The 20646-nt window shown below is 40.9% G+C and overlaps 2 protein-coding genes across 6 annotated transcripts; one reads left to right on the top strand and one right to left on the bottom strand.

The window, feature by feature from the left end:
• Positions 1 to 592: 592 nt before the first annotated feature.
• Positions 593 to 12929, top strand: tnnt3a (troponin T type 3a (skeletal, fast)). 5 transcript variants are annotated; one of them, XM_065956816.1, is made up of 14 exons: positions 593 to 695; positions 2458 to 2498; positions 2739 to 2752; positions 3886 to 4041; positions 6171 to 6188; positions 7003 to 7021; positions 7145 to 7190; positions 7287 to 7403; positions 7841 to 7918; positions 8025 to 8138; positions 8228 to 8340; positions 8528 to 8618; positions 10816 to 10856; positions 12607 to 12929. In XM_065956816.1, the coding sequence occupies exons 2-14, from the start codon at positions 2479 to 2481 to the stop codon at positions 12641 to 12643; spliced, it is 864 nt and encodes a 287-aa protein (XP_065812888.1). In that variant the 5' UTR covers positions 593 to 695; positions 2458 to 2478; the 3' UTR covers positions 12644 to 12929. The 5 variants fall into 5 exon arrangements, with proteins under 5 accessions (XP_065812888.1, XP_065812890.1, XP_020490626.1 ...); XM_020634970.3 differs by lacking the exon at positions 10816 to 10856 and adding an exon at positions 9600 to 9640 and having other exon boundaries at positions 594 to 695; XM_065956818.1 differs by lacking the exon at positions 6171 to 6188.
• Positions 12831 to 20447, bottom strand: myod1 (myogenic differentiation 1). The gene is made up of 3 exons (XM_020634986.3): positions 19668 to 20447; positions 18481 to 18562; positions 12831 to 17810 (listed from the first exon to the last, which is right to left on the bottom strand). Exons 1-3 carry the CDS (start codon positions 20256 to 20258, stop codon positions 17578 to 17580), a joined length of 906 nt encoding a protein of 301 aa, XP_020490642.1. The 5' UTR covers positions 20259 to 20447; the 3' UTR covers positions 12831 to 17577.
• Between the last annotated feature and the right edge of the window lie 199 nt (positions 20448 to 20646).

Here is a 20646-nt window from a genome sequence, read left to right as displayed (position 1 = left end):
CGGTCCTTCTTTGTTTACTTCTAAACCTTAGCGGTAGAGATTTGTAGTTCAAACTGTAAGTGTAGTTTTCTGCATGTTTTTAGAGCCTGCACAGAGTGAAATGTTTGACTTCTGTTTCTTACAAACTTCCCTCCCCTTCTGTTTTGATTCCCGCAAAACTGGAGCGTCAAAGAAAACATGAAACCTGAGCAGAAATCTGGATCAACATTTCGGCTTTACAGCTTGCACAGACACATTAAAAGGCGTTCTTGTCCTCCTGTGACCACGCTGAAGTGTACATTTGTGTGTTTTTCTGTGAGAGCTTCAGGGATCACCACCTGCCTCCGGGCCCTGACGTCCAGCTCTCTTCTCACCCTCCACCCATGAAATTTGCTTGCCTAATGCAGCCGCCCCAGAATAGCATCTTGGGGGCGTCTTGGCTGCCCCCCTTCTCCAAACTTGAGCCTCCCACCTTAGCCCTCGACCCTTCCATCTCCTTATTGAGTGCCAGCGATGGGAGGGTGAGAGGGTGGGGTGGTGAACCCTGCCCCGCCGCGGGTCCAGGCCTCGCCTCCAAGCCGGGCTCCTCGTCCAATGGGGAGGCCGAGGAGATCATGTGTCACTATAACAGAAGGACATAATCAGCGCGGTAAGTTTGCAGAACCTTACAGCCTGTCTTGGCCAGCAGGGAGCTCGCTTCTGTCAACGTTTCTGAGGTAAGAATGAGAATGAGAATGAGAGAGTGTATGTGAGAGAGAGGAAGATCAAGTGCAATGTTCACAAACATCACACAAGCTCCACATGTGTTTAAATCACTGACATCACTGGAAGACGCTGGTAGAGGTCAGGGGTGAGAGGGGAGATGTTGACCTCAGGAAGTCTGAGGCTTCTTGAATTTACTTTTTCCAGTTTGTGTTTGATTGAAAGCTGTGTGCCTGAAAAGCCGTGTTTGAACGTCTTCTTTATCTCCAAAACTGAGACAAGTATGTGATTCCTCTTTGGAGCTTGTCGCCATGTTTAAACTTCATCTGAGGCTCAAACACAAAGCCGTCAGAGGTGTTATAATTCTTGGGTTTTAAGTGTAATCAGCTGCTCTTGTTGTTGTTGTCCTGTGCCTGGATTGGTGCGAGTCCAGGCTCTAAGCGGAGTTTCATACCTGAAGGATTTACAGATGGCTTAAAGCCTTTGAGGCAGCTTTCCGCTTCGGGAGACAGAAGATGACACTAATGAGTTATGCAACATGTCGCCAACAGAGGCGAGGAATTGTGTTGTTATTTTGGATATTTTAATGATGCAGCTTTTGTGCTTTGATTGCACTTTGTTCTATACTTGTAGATTTAATCAGAGAAGCTGTAAATGGGCGTGGCATTGGTGAACATGGCAAGGATAAACACTTTAACATCTTGAAAAGGAGCCAAGACTGGACGCACATAATGGTATTAATCTTGACTGCTTGTGTCACAAATTAGAGTCTGGAATTTACAAGATTCAGAGAGCGAATAGAATGAAGCACGGGCGCGAGACCCCCTGACCTTAACGCCTCCTGTTCAGGGTTTATTTTAATTCTTGAGCAAAGTGGCCTCAGTCAGCAGGGAGCCTCGGGGATGATGATTGAAGGAACCATGTGAGAGCGAGACGTCCAGAAAAGGAGATGAAGGTGGAATTACGGTCGGTGGAACCCAATCTTCAGCATCCACTGAAACCGGAGCTGTGGAGAGCTGCAGCTGTCTGATGGAAATAGTTTGGATGTGGGGACGCCTCCATGGTGGCCTCAGGTTAATGTGGCTAATGTCCAACTAATCCCACGTCTAATCACTTAAAGATGAAATCATGAACACTTTTAGGTCTTGTTTTGATTCTGCATCCAGTCCGGCATCTTAACACCAGAATCCCACGATTACATTATGATTTAAGATGATTTTTAATGCATTTCTAAATTTAAAAAGTTTTTAACGCCTTTGCAAGAATTCCAGGGTGATGGAAGAGGTTGACCTTTAGCACACCACATGCAGGACTCTTTTTTAATTAAACCTTTATATTTATATATACCTGTAAACCTGACATTAAACTCCTCTCTCAACGGTACAAAAACAGACTGCCACACATCTATGTTTGGTTCCCTTCTCACTTAACATCAGAGAAGCAGATTCACATCCAAGGCTCAAATTTCAGTCCAGAATCTAATTATAAAAACAAAGATGTGGCACATTTTTGTTTCACTTTAAAGGACCTTTGTTAAAATGTTTCAAATGCGAGGAAGCAAATCTGTGAAATCAATCAACGTAGACGAATCCATTTAGTTTTTTAAGTTGGTGTTGAAATATGCAGGAGCAAGGAGCAGGTGTGGTTTGGTCAGGGTGGGGCATGACGGGCGGCAGATATTTAAGACATTTGCAACTTAATCCTGAGCTATAAATACAGCAGTGCTTGCTCCTTGCAGGCCGACTTTAAAATTCCTCTCTTCTCTTTCGCCTCCAGGTTGCAAAGTCCACTGTCACCATGTCTGACACTGAGGAAGTGTAAGTCCAATTACATTTTTTATACAAATGTTTTATTACCTTCTTCTGAAAGTTTGAAAGAAAAATCAAGTTTACTCAAAGTGTGTGTGAGAGATATTTTAGCTGTATACACATTTCTATGCAAGCTCTGGAAAAACCTTCAATGCACCTTAACTTCATCCACAGCTGAGGAGACATTTACAAGACGATTTGCTTTGATGCTTAATCTGAATTTCTTCCTTCTTTTCTTCTGTCTTGCAGCGATCAAGTCGAGGGTAAGTAGCACCATTTTCCCCTTTTACAAACAAACACAATCCCCTAAAAATGAGGTCCAGGTACAGTTCGGAGTTCCATGCTAAATCCCAAGATTATCTCTGATTCTAACTGATTTTCCATCCTCTTTAGAGAGTTATTTGCTCTGGATAAATTCATACGTTTGCAGGTTTGGCTTGACTCCTCCAGATTCAAGTTGTGCAGTAATGCTCTCTATCTCTTATCGAAGCAAATCTGCACATTTATTTATCCTGCCGCTGTAGCATGGCTGCAGGCACACACAACCATGCTGGCATCAGGACAGTGTGAAGCAGCTTGGTGAACTTAAATCAATTCAATCACAAGCCCTGCACTGACCTGCTGGCAACAAGTCCTGCAGCTCTGCATGATCATCTGCAACACAGTCCTCCTGAGATGACCACGTTCCAGAGGAACGAGACATTTGTCACGTTGAAAGCCATTTTTTTGTGTCCCGCCTGTGAGCTCTGGTCAGCCCAGGAGGACTGTGTTGTGTATGCTTAGCATGGATCCCCAGTGTACCCACATTTTGCATTTCATTCTGTAAAAATGGGTACAAACGGGATCTTTTGATAATGTTCTTCTGCTCCTTTCTTTCTCGGATGGACGTGAAGAATACGATGGTAAGACGCAGCCCGCAGACTCCGGATTATCTCATGTCGTTGATACTAATTTGTGCGGTCACTTTTGAAAACGTGTGCTCTTACCTCCAAATGTCCTTTTCTTTTGTGGCATGCTGGTTAACACTAACGTTAGCAGAGATAAATAAACAGACAGGTTTTTTTTAAATAAAGCAGATAAGATTATTTCTCTTTGCAGTGAGTTGAAGTGCAGGTATCTTCAGGAACCAATCACATTTCATCCATCAATGACTTACCATCAATGACTTATATTTTCTTTCTTGTAACTGCTTGCTGTCTCACTTGCTTTAGCGCCATCTGGTGGCAGTTCCCCCAAACTGCCCTGCAGTGAACCTCCTCATATCTCACATTTCCTCCCTTTCCATCCACTCACCCCAACCACTCCCCCCCCCCCCTTCCGCCTTTCCTTTCTCCTGCTTCAATTAACCCTCTCACCGCCCTTCCTCTCCCCTGGTGACTCGCTGCATGTTGTGTAGCTGTAGAAGAGGAGGTAGTAGAGGAAGTAGAGGTGGCCCCTGAGGCGGCCCCTGAGCCAGAGCCAGAACCAGTGCCAGAGCCAGAACCAGTGCCAGAGCCAGTGGTAGAACCAGAGCCAGAACCAGAACAAGAGCCTGAGCCTGAGCCTGAGGAAGGTATGTGGCATGGAGGGGGGGAGGGGGTATTCTATCATCCTTTTCCAGGCGACAGGTGCGCTCCACCGGCTGCAGCTAGCCAGACAGACCCAACTAATCCTTATCGGTCCACATGTTCATCATGTATGTTAATGCTAACGCTACCTTCCTTTCACCTCTGTACAAAGTCAAAGATAAAGCCTGTTTATGCAGCGTCGAAAGGGCACAATGACTTTTTAATAATACGTTGATTCAATCTTACCCAAAGCGTTTTACAGTTATATGACTAATACTGAAAGGCCGATATGTTTGCACTACAGCTCATGTTTTAGACTGATTGAAGAGCCAAATTCTTTCCTCTAGTCTAAGTCAGCTTCTGTTCTGTTCACTTTTTGTTCTCAAATTGTTTCCTAGTTGTCAAAAATTTGCCAATGCCTCACTTTGTTCAATAAAATATCGTATTTGTAAAAGTGTTTAGTGAACTTTTTTGTCAAAATTTGGTAGTAATCTAAAAACGGAGCAAAAAAAAGCACCTAAATTGAGTCTCTGTAGAAACACCTGTCACGCTAATAGGTTAGCATACAGTATGCTAAATTAATTTTTAAAAAGCTTTCTAAATAATGTAAATGTAAACATTTATGTAAGCTACTTCTAATTTTGAGCATTTAGATTTAAAACATAAGTTCTTTACTTTAGCTAACTGGCTAATGGTTCTTACTTTTTATTAACCGGAAGCTAAATATGTAGCTTCCTAGCTAATGTGACTTACTGTATCCTACATTATATTTAACATGCTGTATGATAATGCAATATTAGAAATGTAAACATTTATGTAATTCTAATTTTGAGCATTTAGATTCCAAACTTCTCAAATTATAACATCCAAACTTTAGCTTCCTATCTAACGTGACTTACAGTATGCTACATTTTATTTAAGAAGCTTTTAAAATAACGCAATATTAAAAATGTGAACATTTATGTAAGTTACATTTTCAGCATTTGGATCACATACTTCTCAAAATACAAAACTCAACTACTAAACTTTAGCTTCATTGCTAATGTCACTTACTTTTTATTTACTGGGAGCTAAATATGTAGCTTCCAAGCTAACGTAACTTTTTATGTAAAAACTAAAATATAACATTAGAGTTTTTTACAAGAAATTATTTTCTGTCAATTTTAAAAAGTACTTGGTAACAATTATTCCCCACAGATACTTAAAAATATGCGCGGTTTGTGAGTGAATGAACAACTTAGCCTTCATAGCTGTATGCTAGAATCCAAGCTATCATGGGTAGGCAAATAATTGTTTTTAACAGTGCAATAAAAAAACATTAAAATGTACAGATTGGCCCTTTCTCAGTCTAACACTCCTCTTACTACTGTTCCACATGTACGCTGAATACTCGTATTTAGAGTACATGGTTGCTTTTCATTATTTTAATATCTGATGAAGGTAAACATAATTTTCAACACATGCACTATCTTTCATTGCTTCTTATAAGTGACTGACATTGACTGCTAAGCATGAAAAAAAAAAAAACATGTAAATCCAAATTTCTTAATGTTCATGCTCTCATGCTCCAAGCACTTGTAGCATTCACGAGCTGTTTGTTGAAAACATTTTAAATCTTTAATTAACGATAAATCTAAACCTGGGTAAAGCTGGGTATCTATTAAATTGAATTTGCATCTCTATCCAAATCTTTTGTAACTCTTCAAATTTGACTTCAACAACGGCCCGTGAATGCAGGGTTTAGATTTGCTGAACTGTTTGAGGGTAAAATTGTTGCTTCCACATATCAAGACTTCAAGCAGGCACTCGTAAATTCTCAAATACTTATTTTGTGTTGACTGGAATTAATACTTAGCGATATTTTAGACACTTAAAGCTAATGTTTACAACCAAGAAAACGTTTATTATGCTAGCTATCAGGGAGCAGAAACACTTTTTTAAGAGCTATTTGAACGTGCCAGCCACAAATGTCTTAACATCTGGAGATTATTTGAGAATTTACACATGTTGAAGCAGCTGCAGGTTGATAGTTTCACTTGTTTTTAGCTCATTGGATGTTAAGTTAGCTGCTCTTAGCGTGCCTGCTAACGCTGTTGTCTGTTCTGCTTTTGTTTCGGATGCTTGCTGCATGCAGAGGCCTATGGAGAGGAAGGTATGTTCATTTAAAAACTTAATCTGATGAAATCTGTCATTCCGGGGTGGGGGTTTCAGTAAGGGAGGGGGGTGGGGGGAAGGGGGCACTGTGTCCAGGTCTGATGTCTGTACTGGGGAGAACGAACACCTGCTGTTCACAAAATGTCTGTACAAATTTGATCTGTCTGTCACAAAACAGGAGCGCTGCCCAATTGGAACATAAACTGGAACCAAAACAAAAAACTTAAAATTCTCATTGAGCAAGTTTTTGAGCAAAGCTAAAGATGCTAGTGGAGAAAAAGGGTGAAAGAATATGAAATGCTAACACGTGCTACACTGTGCAGCGACCCCACCGTTACTCTCTTGCTATGCCCTTCGTCATCTGCATGGCATGGAGCCGCCAGAATCTGGGTTCAGAGAAAAAAAGAAGAAAAACGGGGATTTGACTCAGCCTGTGCTTGTGTAAAATGATTTTTGGGGTCAAGCCAAAAGAAACATGACACATGTTGTAGGAACAGCACGTTGATCCAAGTGTTTTTAATCAACTTTCTTAGATGTTCTTCTTTTTGCTACAATCATAATTTCTCCTGAAATTTACAAATCAGAAAATTCTTAAAGCCTTCTCAAGAAGTATTTATCTGCTCTTACATAATCCACCTCTTGTTCTAACCCCAATTTAAAACAATTTCACATACTGGATCTTAATCTCATGTGTGACATAGAGACCAGAACATGCATTTTAAACATGTCATGCCTGAGAGAAATGGAATAATCTGCTTAGTTTCTAACCCCATGACATGTACTTGTCCCCTCTTCATTTTCCTAACCTGCAGAGGAGAAGCCAAAGTTCAAGTAAGTGTCTCTCTCGGATGATTTGACTTCAACTGATTTCTGTAGACATTGTAATCCAAGACATTTGGAATGACGTAATAATCAGCAGCAGTGCATTTAAAACCTCGACAATTTCTTCTTTAGACCCAGCGCTCCTAAAATCCCTGATGGTGAGAAAGTGGACTTTGATGTAAGTGGACCTGACGTGAAGGAACGATGAATTTCAGTTGATATTGAGTGTCATTTTTTTGCTGACTTTCTTATTCTCTGTCCCCTCGCCCTGCAGGACATCCAGAAGAAACGTCAGAACAAGGATCTGGTTGAGCTGCAGGGCCTGATCGATGCTCACTTTGAGTGCAGGAAGAAGGAGGAGGAGGAGCTGATTGCCCTCAAAGATAGGATTGTAAGTGAAAATATATAACAAAAAATCTTAAACTAGCACACAAAATTATTATTTTTGAGGCAAGTCGACTAAATTTTTGATCTAAAAAACTGAGATAAAGTTCAATGTCGGCTGTGTCAGGTTAAACTTGCATATCGACCGGCGCGATGTGTAACCACATTTAGCTCAGGCATGTGGACGTTAACCTGCAAGAAGGACTGAAGGCTGGTGTTGTTAGCAATGCTAATGTTAGCCGCGCTTTGACATTGTTTACAGACGGTCAAACTCAACCCACAATGCACTGCGCTTTGGTTCACTTCCCTTGTTTGGCGTTGTTTACGCGTTCTCCCCTACGTCGAACCTAGACCCCTTTTTGTTAAGCGGACCAGAGTTCGATTCTTTGTTCCGCACCAGAGAAATAAACGGTGGGATGCTTTGTTTTCTCTGCCGTCCTGCAGGAGAAGCGTCGTGCTGAGAGGGCCGAGCAGCAGAGGATCCGCTCTGAGAAGGAGAAGGAGCGCCAGGCCAAACGTGAGGTTCGTAACAAATCTTTATTTCAGAAATTTCACTTTGAGCATCAAATCTCTTTGGAAAGTGAACGACGGATGCAAGGTCTCACTGATTGTTTTTTCCGTGAACCAGGAGGAGAGGCGGATCAGGGAGGAAAGTGACGCGAAGAAGAGGGCTGATGATGACGCCAAGAAGAAGTCAGCTCTGTCCAACATGGGCTCTAACTACAGCAGCCACCTGCAGAAAGTCAGTACCACACCGTCTTTAAGGAAGCACCCTGATGTACGGATGGATGCTGGATGTGAGTGTTTATTTGTGGTTGTGTCACCGAACAGGCTGACCAGAAGAGAGGAGGAAAGAAAGAGACTGAGAGAGAGAAGAAGAAGAAGATCCTCTCCGCCAGACGCAAGCAGCTCAACATCGACCATCTGAACGAGGACAAGCTGAAGTACGAGTCGACACTTTGACGCACACATATGCCTGAGTGTTAACCAGGTCACCCTTGTGAAAGAGATCCTGATCTCAATGGGTTATTTACCTGGTTAAATAAAATAAAAATAAACAGTGTTTTTATATTCGTTCTGTCAGACTTCATTGATGCTCAATCGGCCTCGTGTGTGTTGTTTTCTCTGCAGGGATAAGATCAATGAGCTGCATGAATGGATGGTGCAGCTGGAGTCTGAGAAGTTCGACCACATGGAGAGACTGAAGAAGCAGAAATACGAGGTGAGACTACCTCCTCTCTGTTAGTCTTTGTTACTGATAATGTTCTGCAACAACGTGTAATCAGAGGTGACTATCTTAAATACTGTGACCTTAAAGGAAGAGTGTGAAACATGTTCCACATAAATAAATTAGAAATCAAGTCCATCCTGTGTAAATGACTCTCTGAGTCCTGATTGTCTACAATGAGTGAGAACATTAGTTTGTTTTGATTTCATGCTGGTGCACAAGGGCGACATCCACTGGATCAAAGAGTCGCACATTCTTCCTTTAATGTTTGTTAGTTTGTTTTTTTAGAGATTCTCTCTTCAGGTTTAGTTCCAGCAGTGGGTCACTTGGTTGGAAGAACGCTTTTTTAGGGGGGGGGGGGGGGGTGGAGAGATTTTAACACCACATTTTTAGTTTTGGTGTTTTTCTGTTCAAATAAAATAAAGTGAAAATTTCAGGTGCATTTATTGGAACATTAAAGCTGAGTCATAGTTTCAAAACTATGGAGAAACTTTGTCGAAAACGCAAATCAAAGCAAACAAAATCAGGTTTTAATTTTTCTTCTATCTGTCACTTTTTTCTCTATGTAATCAAATTTAAATTGTATTTTATTCTGAAAGGTTCCTGTATGGCTGAGAGGCACTGAGACAAAACAATTTATCGTGCAGAACTTTGGTATTTAATGTTTATTTTTGTGTTTAAAAATGTTTTAATTTCTCAAAGGTGCAGCACTAAAAGGGAATTACACCTTGTCCTTAACTGTCATAATTATAAATCTATTTCTCCACAGCTCTGTCCTTGGTATGTCAAACTTTTTATTTTACTTTTACTGCCCTCATGAGAAGCGTCTTTGGATCCCTATGTACATCCAATTATTATTACTATTACTATGACGTGTTTGTTGCTGTTGATGTTGGACTCCTGAGGTGGAGCGCCGTCCACCTGAGCGTACCTGTTCAGATTCAAACCTCCGCTGTGCTCTTTGATTCCCTTCAGGTTACAACCCTGCGTAAGAGAATTGAGGAGCTCAGTAAATTGTAAGTAGAGCTGAGCAGGGTGCTTGCCTGTTAGCTTCAGGCTAGCTGCATGTCAGCATGGAGGAAGGTTGGAGAGCCAGAGCGCCACCAGATGGCCAAGAGAGGAGACGATACACCACTTCAACAACTAAACTTTTTAAAAGAAACTGAAGAGTTTGATTCTAAATGAGACACGACTGTTTATAGAAAAGATAATACAGGAGTAAAAGGAGCATTATGTAACTCTGACACCTAGTGTTTAAAATGGGTACTGCAGTCTAAATTCTAAACGTTGTAGAGAGCTGTCTCCCCCCGCCCCCTCCTCTCTAGAGTCAATGCTCACACAGGTTGTCATGTGGTGGACACTGAAGCTTCAGTGTTTAGCCAGCTCTGCATCGGTCTGTAAACCTTTCTGTGTTCTAACCTCTCTCCATTTTTCAAAAGCATCTCCAATATTGATCCTAGTTTGAGCACCTTTCTGCTCGTGGAGCTTATTAGAAACATGCAGAGGCTTTTTAGGTCGGGTACAATCACTTCTATCTGAACCAGTTCTCTTGCCCGCTTCCATCACTGCAACACCTGTTGGTTTGACCTAATAACTGCTCTCATATTTGGCAAACCGAGTGATTGTGCGCACAAGATAATAACTTTAAGATAAAAGCTTTTTTTACTTTTTGGGACTTCGGGCTCCGTAGAATCAAACTCTTCACTTGATTAAAAATAAATGATTTAAAGTGGATGTTAAGGTGGTGTTGGGATGACTGAGCTCCTCCACATCCTGTCCTGGTCTGGATGTTAGATTTTAGCAACACAGAGCTTGGGTCAGGTGTGTGAGCGAGTGGTCAGACAGGTAAGTAGGAATCTAAAGAGGTTTCAGAGATGAGGTGAAGCAGAGTCTCTGCTAAACCTGCTTTTAAAAAAAAAAAGTGAAACCACGACGAGGCATGTTCGTCTCTGATTTGAGCAAAAACATTACAAACTATAAATTATCTTTATTTATTCATCACAGAATCAGTAGTTCAAATAAAGGTAACTACATTTATATGCATGCCTCGTCTTGGTTTCCCATGATGCTTCAGTCTGCAGCTTTTGGCCCATAGATCCGGTTCAGGAGAGCAGAGAAGGGGAGTCCTTCTCCTGGGAGGTAAATGTGTTCAGGTGTGTGCTAAAGCTGCTGCCGCTGTGTCGTTTTTCAGGTGCTCATGTTCAGGAACCGCATTGACGTGTTACAGAAGCAGTAAGTAGTGCTTTTGCTGGTGCGTTCACTGACACTCTGACAACTGTTAGTCCGTGTGAACACCCTTCTCTTTATCATATTAAAACTGTGTAACCATCCAGAGCGGTCTCAGCTTACAACATTAAAAAGGTGCTTCGTAGGTGTAGAAGCAAACTGTTTAACAGATTCATAAAGCTGCTCTAGGTTTGTAAATATGTACAACAAATAGCAGCGAGAATCTGAATTTCTGGCTTATATTTTCCTGTAAATATTATCCATTTAAAGGATTCCAATTTTCAAACAAAATTAATAACATTTCACTTTTTTATTTTGTTTACTGAAAAAGTTAGTACCATCTTTAAAGGGTAATCAGGCTCGCTAAACAGCTGATACAAGTACAGCTCTAATCTAGATAGACCAAAAATTGTAGGAAAGGCTAACTAGCTAATGTAAAAAACTCAAGGCTAACTAGCTAACGTAAAAAAAACTCAAGGCTAACTAGCTAACGGAAAACCCTAGATGAACTAGATAACATGAAAAACCATAGGCTAACTAGGTATCGTTTAAAACCCTAGGCTGAACAGCAAATGTCAAAGAAAAAACTTAGGCTAACTAGCTAACGGAAAAACCAAAGGCTAACTAGCTTACGTGAAAACCCTAGGCTCACTGGCTAAAGTCATCAAGCTGAAATGGTTACATCAATAGTTTGTGTCAGTTTTGTCATAAATCTGTCTTTCATGTTTTCCTCTAAACCTGAGTTCCATGTCTTAATTTGTTGACTAAGTCTAATTACAGATAGTAAATAAACACATTTACTATCGTTACTACAACTGTAAAGGTGTGTAATAAGTCTGGTGGCTGTTGGTCTCGACTCAATCCATTCAGGTAAGTCCTGCATGAGCCTGTCGTCGGTCGCCGACACTTCAGGACTTTGGACGTAATGAAGCTGGATGTTGAAATAATCTTGCATGTAGCCCAAAATCCCTTTGATTATTTATGTTACTAAAGATGTTTTCGTGTGATAGTTTGGAGTTTTATTTGGTGTTCTTGCGATCTAAAGAATTGTTCTTTGTAAAATTATTTTCTTCACTTCAGGTTGCTTTGTTGTTGTTTTTTAACCATTAATAGATTCGCTTTTATAATTCAGTAACTTGTGAAATCATATTTAGAGAAAGGGGACTAGAACAGCGTTAGCTACTTTAGCAATAGCAACTTTAGCCACCTGAAGGTTTTTCCCATCACATAACACAGGCTTATATAAATATATAGAGAAGTCATTTGATTTTACTTCTTTGCTGAATAATAATGATGCTAAAAGAGGTCAAAAAGCTCAAGCGATACTTGTAGTTTAAAAAACAAGATCGATGTGTCTAACAATTCTGAATTAGACCAACATGTTTCGGCTAGTGGTCCGTCTTATAACGATGTTCTTTCAACTAAAAGTAAGTAAATTTTGTGGCAGATAACCACACTGCTTCCCAAAAAAATTATGCTAACTGCTTTCTGAGTTCATTAGCGTTGTGTAGGCTAGTATTCAGTTAAAGTAGTAAGTAAACCCTCAATTTAATCAAAGGGCTTAGATTTTTCTTTTTATCGAGCATGACAGCATGTCTGCTAGCATATCAGAGTTTATGCTAGCAGAAGGATTTTTTTTGCAGGCGGGTTTGACAGGGAAAAAAGATTAATTGGTTTAAAGTTGTTGTTGAAAACTTGTCAAAAATGTTCAAAGTTCTGACGTGTTTCCACATTCTTGTGTTTTTTTGCATTACAGCAGCAAGAAGGGAGCTGCCGCCCGCCGCAGAAAGTAGACTGGCTCGCCCCGCTGCTGCACAGAAACCAAACTGCGATCGCCTCGGACACACGCCTGAAGAAACAACACGCAATGTGGCGAAGGTCGTAGCTCAGAAGAAGCACGTAACGCTGAAGTTTACTTTGCGGTTATCAACCCTCGTCCTGAAACATATAACCAGGAGCCTTTAGCTGCTGTTCAGTAGGAATAAAAAAAAAACGACTTCAAACCTGTTGGCCATCTCGCTTCCTCGCCCTCCACTGTTTGGTTCTCAGTATTTTTGTAAATAAAGTGTGACTCTTCAAGCTATGTGTGTAGATCTGTTGTTATTCACAAATCAATAAAGTTCAGTATTTTTAGCCGTGTAATTTTAAAGTTGTTTGTTCAACACTGTCTTCTGACTGCAGAGTGGAATTGAAATTTTCATCAATGAGATCATCGGGATATGGAGGCTCTGCGGCGTAACCAAAATACTCCCAATGTGGTTTTATAAATATCTAAATCAATGACTGATACTGTGCCGGGTTGTTGTTGAAATAGGATTTCATGATAAAGTATAAATACAAAAAATACAAGAAAGTAAAGTTTGATGGGCTAGCTTAACAGCTAATAAAGCTAGTGCTAATATGGCTAGATTGATCATGAAGAGTCAGCAAGTCAGACAGTGTGTTGATGGCTTTAGTAAAGGTTGACCATATTTTCAAATATCCAAGTCCGGACACTTTAATTCTACCACAAACTCACATGTATCCACCTGCACTGGTCACAAAAGGTGGTCGGTAAAGGTTTCCTTCTGAGCGACCCGTAGATCATAACAGCGCTACTACCAGCCTGTACCCCTGTTTGTGTTTGCTCATCTTAATGTGGAGCCAGCATATTCATTACCTGTTACTTTTTGAAAGAAGATGGAACTATCCTGGAGCTCTTTCTTTCAGCATGACAGATAGCCCACCTGTCGTTATGCAGATGCTCTCAGCAGAGGCCTAATGTTTATTTTTTTCCCATGGAGGATTGATAACTCTGCACATCGAAACACAGAAAATCAGACTCTAAAGCTCACACTGTGCACACTGTTTCGTTTTGCACTTCCAGTAAAGCACTGCACAGTTTGTTTAGAGGACTTCCAGGTAAACATGATGCTGACAATGAAACTACAGCAGAAGTCACAACTACTGAAATAAAGACAAGAATACGAGTCATGCCTTGCCCTCTTATTCATTTGTGTAACGGTGGGTAATGAAGACAGAGAGACACACTCCTACTTCTTTTTGACACATTCTACCTGTGAGAGAGGTTTTTTTCTGTTGTTTCTTCAATCATCACAAAATGAAGTGGCAACCTCCGGGTTTGAAAAATGAACCCGGAGGTGCAAAATCCTGCAGTTCCACAAGTGTCCACTAGAGGCTGACTGCAGAAGCAGAGGAAGTCACATACACACCCATTCAAAAAAGCCTGTTTTTACAGGAGAAATTAGATAAGATTAGAGAAGACTGATGAGTTTGAAATAAAATGCTGTGAAGAAGCCAGGAAGGGAAAAGAAAAAGAGAGATGTTTCAGTTTCAGTGAAGAAAGCGATAATGAAAGAAAAGTCCATCTTTATTGTGAATAAAACTGGATGTAAAAACGGATTAGGAGTGTTGTCAGACAAGCATGAAGTTGCTTGTTTGGTGCACAAAAAGGAAGGGAAGTCAGACCATAAGAGGAAGAAATCTTGGGCAAAATCAGAGTCTGTTCACGCTCCTGTCACTTCAATAAAGGGATAAAACTAAAAATAAATCAATAAAAGAGTGTACCAAGACTGTTGTAATCCAGTTTATAAGTGGAATCAAATAAAAATAATTAGTTTTTTAATTAAATTATAAAATATGAAAGTGTTGTATAAAAACAGTTAAAGACCATTCTGCAAATATTAACGTTTGAAGCCTGAGTGCCGTCCCCCATCTGTCATCGAAGGCGGTCTCCATGCTGGAAATTCTGTCTCAGTCTTACTTTCAGTCAACCTAACATCAGGCTGAGAGCTGGAGCTGAGGCGGCCTCTAGTGGACACTTGAGGAACTGCAGGGTTTAACACTTCTGCATTAGCTTCATTTTTCAACACCAGAGGTTGCAGCTTGGTGAAGACAGAGCAGCAGGAACCTTGTTCATAATGTACAGAATTGACTCCATCAGTATCTATGGCTGCTGCAGTTCTACTGAGCGACCACAAGAGGGAGCTGCTGCTCTGTGATGTGAAAACAGTCAACAGGTTGAAGCTGAATGTTCAGCAGTTTCACTCAAAGTTTAAAGACAAATGCCTCAAAGCTGAACTGAAAACGAGAGACTGACTGTAAATAAGTTTAATAACGCACTTAAACAGGTTTATTTTGTTTTGTGTTGAATATGACAGTCAGTTTTGTCGTTTAAGTAAATAGTTTAATAAGGATAATAACTGGGTTCTTTTTGTTCAATCTTTGTTGAAGAAAAATGTTTATACTTTTATTTCATGAATGTTACATGCCGTAGTGTGTGTGTGTTCACACTATATCAACATGCAATCAGAGGTCTTGACCTTTTTTCAACATAAAAAGCAGGAGATAGCAGAGCGAGTAGGTTATGCAGTCATCGTGTGGAAGTGAGAGCTGATCTTCGACTTCAGTGGAAGAAAGGAGTTGTCTAAGCACTATAGCCCCATCATAAATCTGTCTAACCCCGGTTAAGCACCCCCCCACGTGTGTCTGCTTTATTTGAAAAAAAAAGAGAGAATTTAAAAAGTAAATATGAATTCATGAAAATCAACTATTCATGGCACCCCAACATATGAGTCAAGCTCCCCCTCAGCACCGGGAGAAAACTAATCGCCATCCCTGGGGTTGTCTGACAAGACGCATTCGTTCATAGTTTCTTTTGTTTTATTTGTGTTGGTTTTTCCATCAGTGTGTAGCGTCTCTTTAGTTGTGTTGTGCTAGAAGCTTGTTTTCAGTTTAATTGTCTATCCGTGTTTAAGTTGTTAATAAATGATATGTTAGTTTTTCGTCTTTTTTCTTCAATCCCGATGTTCCATTTTTATTGTTACTCCCCTCGTCCCCTCACCAACTTGGGAACGTAAGGACAAACATGTTTGAATTGAAAAATATCAACACATCCAATTGACTTCACTCGACGTGTAAAGCGGTTAAAAGCTGGAATCCTAAATGAGGCCTTCAGGATTTATTCACTCAACACAGTTGAACCTCTGGAGGAGAGCAGAGGCTTCAGTATGGAGGAGGTGTGGCCAAACAGCAGTTTGTTTTGGGTTCATGCTGGGCGACATCTACTAGATCAAAAAGTTGCACATTCTTCTTTAAACATCAAACATAGAGATATCAGTTGTGTGTTTTAGTATAAATAAGTTCATTTATTTGTCACTCAGTTTTCAGAAGTATAAATATAAAGTTTAACATTTTCACAACAAACAGACGGAAACATTAAATACATAATTAACACTTTTCACTTGGAACAAATCGCCTCTTATTTACAGAATATGTACACAAACAGAAAAATGGTCCTCCGCTGCAGTGAGTGAAAACTACACTGAGATTATTTTAAGTTTGACTTGGAGGTCTGAACCTTTACTTTTGTTTTTTTTACATGTGGTTAATTATTATTATTAATGTGGTTTAAGTACTTGTGTTAGTATTGTTTCTTGTCCTGAGGGAATTGAACAGCTGGGGCTTTTCAGACTTCAAATGGACGAACGTGGAGGAATGTAAGTGGATGTTTTTTTGTCCTTTTTGGGCCTCCGTACTTAATCGAATAAACCAGAAACACAAACAGGAAGACAATCCACCTGAACGACTCGGCTTCTTTAAATACGACTTTTCATAATTTAAATAAAGAATAAAAAATAAAATACAGCAGGAACTGAACTGATCAATACTCGTTGTGAGTAACGCTGTTATAATGTAGAGGAACTACATTTCCCAGCATGCAAGTGGTTTTGTCCAAACTACAAAACACAGCAGATAAAAAAAGAAAATCTGAGGGTTTAAATCTGCTGAATGTATGGAAGGTCATTTATGCCAGAAATTTGAAAAAAAAAAATTGGAATGATAATTATAGGAAATTGAACGTTTCTACAGAAGCCCGATGAGGACATGCATCGCTACTTTTTTTGATAAGGAGAACATTTCGGTTGCTTTTTTGAGATCTCGACTCGTTTATTTGTGGGTTTCTCTGTCACAACAACATCTTGAAAAACTAAGTCTGTGTCAGGGGAAAGCCAGCGTTGCAATCTCGCGATGACGGGGTATATAACGTTCTATCAACTCTCATCTGGTTAATAGTCATCTGGGCTCTGTTACTGCGGAAATGCTGTACACTTCTCCATTCTGGGATAAATAACGGTTATTTGATCTCATCATCGGGAAAGTGTAAAATAATATGTATGGATGAGTGTCCAATTAGGGCTTCCGTACTTTCTCAAAATCACAATAGTAACTTTGGCTGGATGGTTTGCCGACTGAGTTATTTTTAAATTGACCGACAAAAAAAATCCAACAATTTAATCCTGAAATAAAGCATGTGTTACACTCGTTATTTTATTTATTTCATAATTTAATTAAGTTTTAGTTTTAAAGCTGCTGATTTAAGACTAAAAACATTAAGATAAAATACTAAATATCACCAGCTGATTTTTAAAACAAACTCTTCTAGTTTGGACTTTTTTTTACAAAGGCCCTTAAAATGTGTTAAAATGTTTAAGGTCATAAGATGTTTTTTGACTGTTATTTTTTTGGCAGGATTGATCTTCCATATTTCAGCTTGAGGACGAAGAACAGGCGAGGAGAGGTGACGCTATAAGCCTCTTCTGCCGATGCAAACAGGAAGTGAAGTCTCAGTTCAGCTCGATAAATTAAAACAATAACTTTAAACTTGTGTGTGTGTTTTAACGACTGTACAGTGTGTTGTTGGTGCAAACGTCCCAGGTGTGAGGGTCTATAGGACTTGGTAGATCAGGTTGGGGTCCTGGTTGGCGGTCGGGGAGGGGATCTGGACGGATCCCGGAGCAGCTGCGTCTCCTGCGGGGTCTGTGGGCGTGGAGCCGGAGCTGTCGGCGGCGGGCAGGAGGGTGCCGCCGCTGCTGCTGCTCTCGGTGGAGATCCGCTCCACGATGCTGGACAGGCAGTCGAGACTGGAGACCACCGAGCTCCTCTCGCTCTTCAGACCGCCTGCACGAAACAGAACCACAGAGTTAATGACTGAAATATGATCTCTGGAATACCTTTGAGTCAAGGCGGAGGGAGAAAAACATCTTTAAAACGCCATGTTTGTTTTTAAAAACGAAGGAACATAAATCAAATCTGTTGATGTCTCAAATCAAACATTTATTTATTTTTTACAATTGGGCCATTTTTGCCTCCATTAGATCGGACAGCTGAAGAGAGACAGAAAATATTGTGAGGATGAAGTGCAGCAAAGGGCCGAGGTCAGATTCGAACCCACGGCCACTGCGATGAGGACTACAGCCTCTGTACATGGGGGGTGCAACATAACCGCTAGGCCATCTGTGACGCTTTTCTAACCAGAATCAAATCTTTTTGGATTTTTTTGGAATCTGAATAACTTTAGTAATCCCAGCTGGAAAGTCTGTTAAATTTAAGAATAGAAATAACAGAATTAGCAGTGAGTGAGAGTCAGAATAATAAACTGTACAAATCAGGTCAGCGGTGCAGCCTGAAGAAGAAGTACACTCTTCATCTTTCCAGTTTTATTGCTCTTTTTTTGTTCATCTGTGTTTTTTACCATCAGGATGAATCACTCAGTCCAAAGCTTCACTGGTGTCCTAATTAGCATGCTAGCATTATAATAAATAAAGTCTGTTATTTGCAAGTTTCTTACCTTTTGGCGTCTCTGAGAAATAAGAGCTGCTCTCATAACTTCTTCTTCTGTTGGACTGACAGCTCGGCGCATTGAAGTCCGCCTGTAGAGGGAGAAATAAACAAACACATTAAATATTAATCAAGCTTTATTTATTTAGCACCTTTCATGCTAAACGAATGTGCATGTGCACAAGAAGAAGAAAAAACACACTTTACGGCATTTTACAACGCGGAACGGCACTGAAATTAAATAAAGTAAGGAAGAAGAAAAGGAGCAGAGTGTAAGACTGGAAATCATCAAACCTGTAGAAAAAGACAAATGAATTCCAATTAACTTGAAACGCATCACTGAGGTGTTGAGGGGAAAATCTTAGAAAACGAGAGTCATCCTTAAAAAAATATGACAATTATTCCGGATGAATTAATTATAAACTATCTTTTTTTTATTAAATCGTAAATACTAAAATAATTATAATAAATAATAAATACTCCCTGATATTATCCACAACACGTAACTACGAGTTCGTCTATTTTATTTCGTTACATTTGAAATACTTTGCCTCCAACCTCCGTGTTTTAATTTGAAAAATATGATTGATGCACGTGAAAATTCGCGACATATTATTCATTAAAAAAAAAAACACGTTAATTAAATATATTAACATCGAAATCAGCCTGTTGTTTACAGAATTAAATGCGATCTAACGAAATCCAGAATTTGAGTTTCCATCGCAGAGAGGAAGCTTCACTCAGACTAAAAGTGTAAACTGAATTTAAAGTTTTCCGTTTTTATTTTTATTTAATCTAAATTACAAATTATTTTTTTAACCCCTGGAGGGAGAAAAGACTCGAATAGTTTCGACATAATAAAAAGGAGGCGATGTTTAAGTGGCTTTGAGAAAGTGAAACAGAATTAGAATAAATACTCGAAAGGGAGCCGAGTTTCAGAGGCCACAATACAACCTGAAAATATTAAAAACAGCGTTTCGACTCCGCAAAGTTGTAGAGCAGATCAGTTAAAAAATTAGGAAATGATTTAAGAGTAAACTCTAAATAAAAACAACTCAGATTTGTTGTTTAGTAAAAACGTTCCGTGCGTATAGGCGCGCAGGAAGATATTTGGACACATTCACAGACTCCACTAAAGCGCCCTGACTCTCCTCCACCCTCTCCCCCTCTTTCAATACTGTCTGCCCCTGAACTCACCATGCCGTCGGAGCAGTTGGAGCGGGGGCTAGAGGCGTCAGAGTCCCCGCTGTAGTGCTCCAGCACCGGGTAGTAGCCGTCGTCCTGTCCGCCGCGCAGCAGCGCCTGCAGGGACTCGATGTAGCTGATGGCGTTGCGGAGGATCTCCACTTTGGGCAGCCTCTGGTTGGGGTTGGCGGTGGTGCAGCGCTTCAGGGTCTCGAAGGCGTCGTTCACCTTACTGAGCCGCCGGCGCTCGCGCATCGTGGCCGCCTTCCTTCGGTCCGCGTTGGTGGTCTTCCTCTTGCAGGCCTTGCAGGCCCAGAGCAGGCAGCGGCCCGCCTGGTGGTGCCCGCTCGGTGCCCGGACGTGCTCGTCGTCCTCCCCCTCGCCGTGGTGATGGAGGTGCAGGAGAGAGGACGGCGAGGAAGAGGAGCAGGAGGAAGGGGAGGGAGAGGGTGAAGAGGAGGAGTCGTCCGGCTTCAGCAGGCCCACATGGACCAGCCGCGGGTCCAGGTCCTCGAAGAAGTGCATGTCGCTGGTGTTGAAGCAGGGGTCGTCATAGAAATCATCTGCGGAGGGGAGGGGGAAAGAGATATCCGACAGCTCCATGGTTCAGTCCAAACTCAGCCAGGAGGAAAAAATCCAGAGACAGACACAGACACAGACCAGTGATCAGACCAAAAGCAAACTTTTTTTAAAGACAGCAGAAGAAGAAGAGGAGGACCAATGAGAGAGAAACTCTGACTGTTAGGGGAATTTGGAGTCCTGTCACAAACTGTTCTGCCCTCTCAGCTGTTGACCTGGACAGTCTTATACCTGGGACACACGCGGGGGGCGGGGCCAGCTCCGTGATGTCCACTGAGGACTGACCAATCAGCTTGCAGCAGGAGGAGTTTACAACTTCACGGTAATTAGTGTACAATTACCCCTAACAGAGCAGTAAGAGCAGGATAATATAGTGCTGCTCACACAGCGGGGAGCTCACACGTGCTCACTC

The sequence above is a fragment of the Labrus bergylta genome, chromosome 7 (genome assembly GCF_963930695.1).
Source record: "Labrus bergylta chromosome 7, fLabBer1.1, whole genome shotgun sequence".
Classification (NCBI taxonomy): domain Eukaryota; kingdom Metazoa; phylum Chordata; class Actinopteri; order Labriformes; family Labridae; genus Labrus; species Labrus bergylta.
This window is presented reverse-complemented; position numbering and strand designations above follow the sequence as displayed.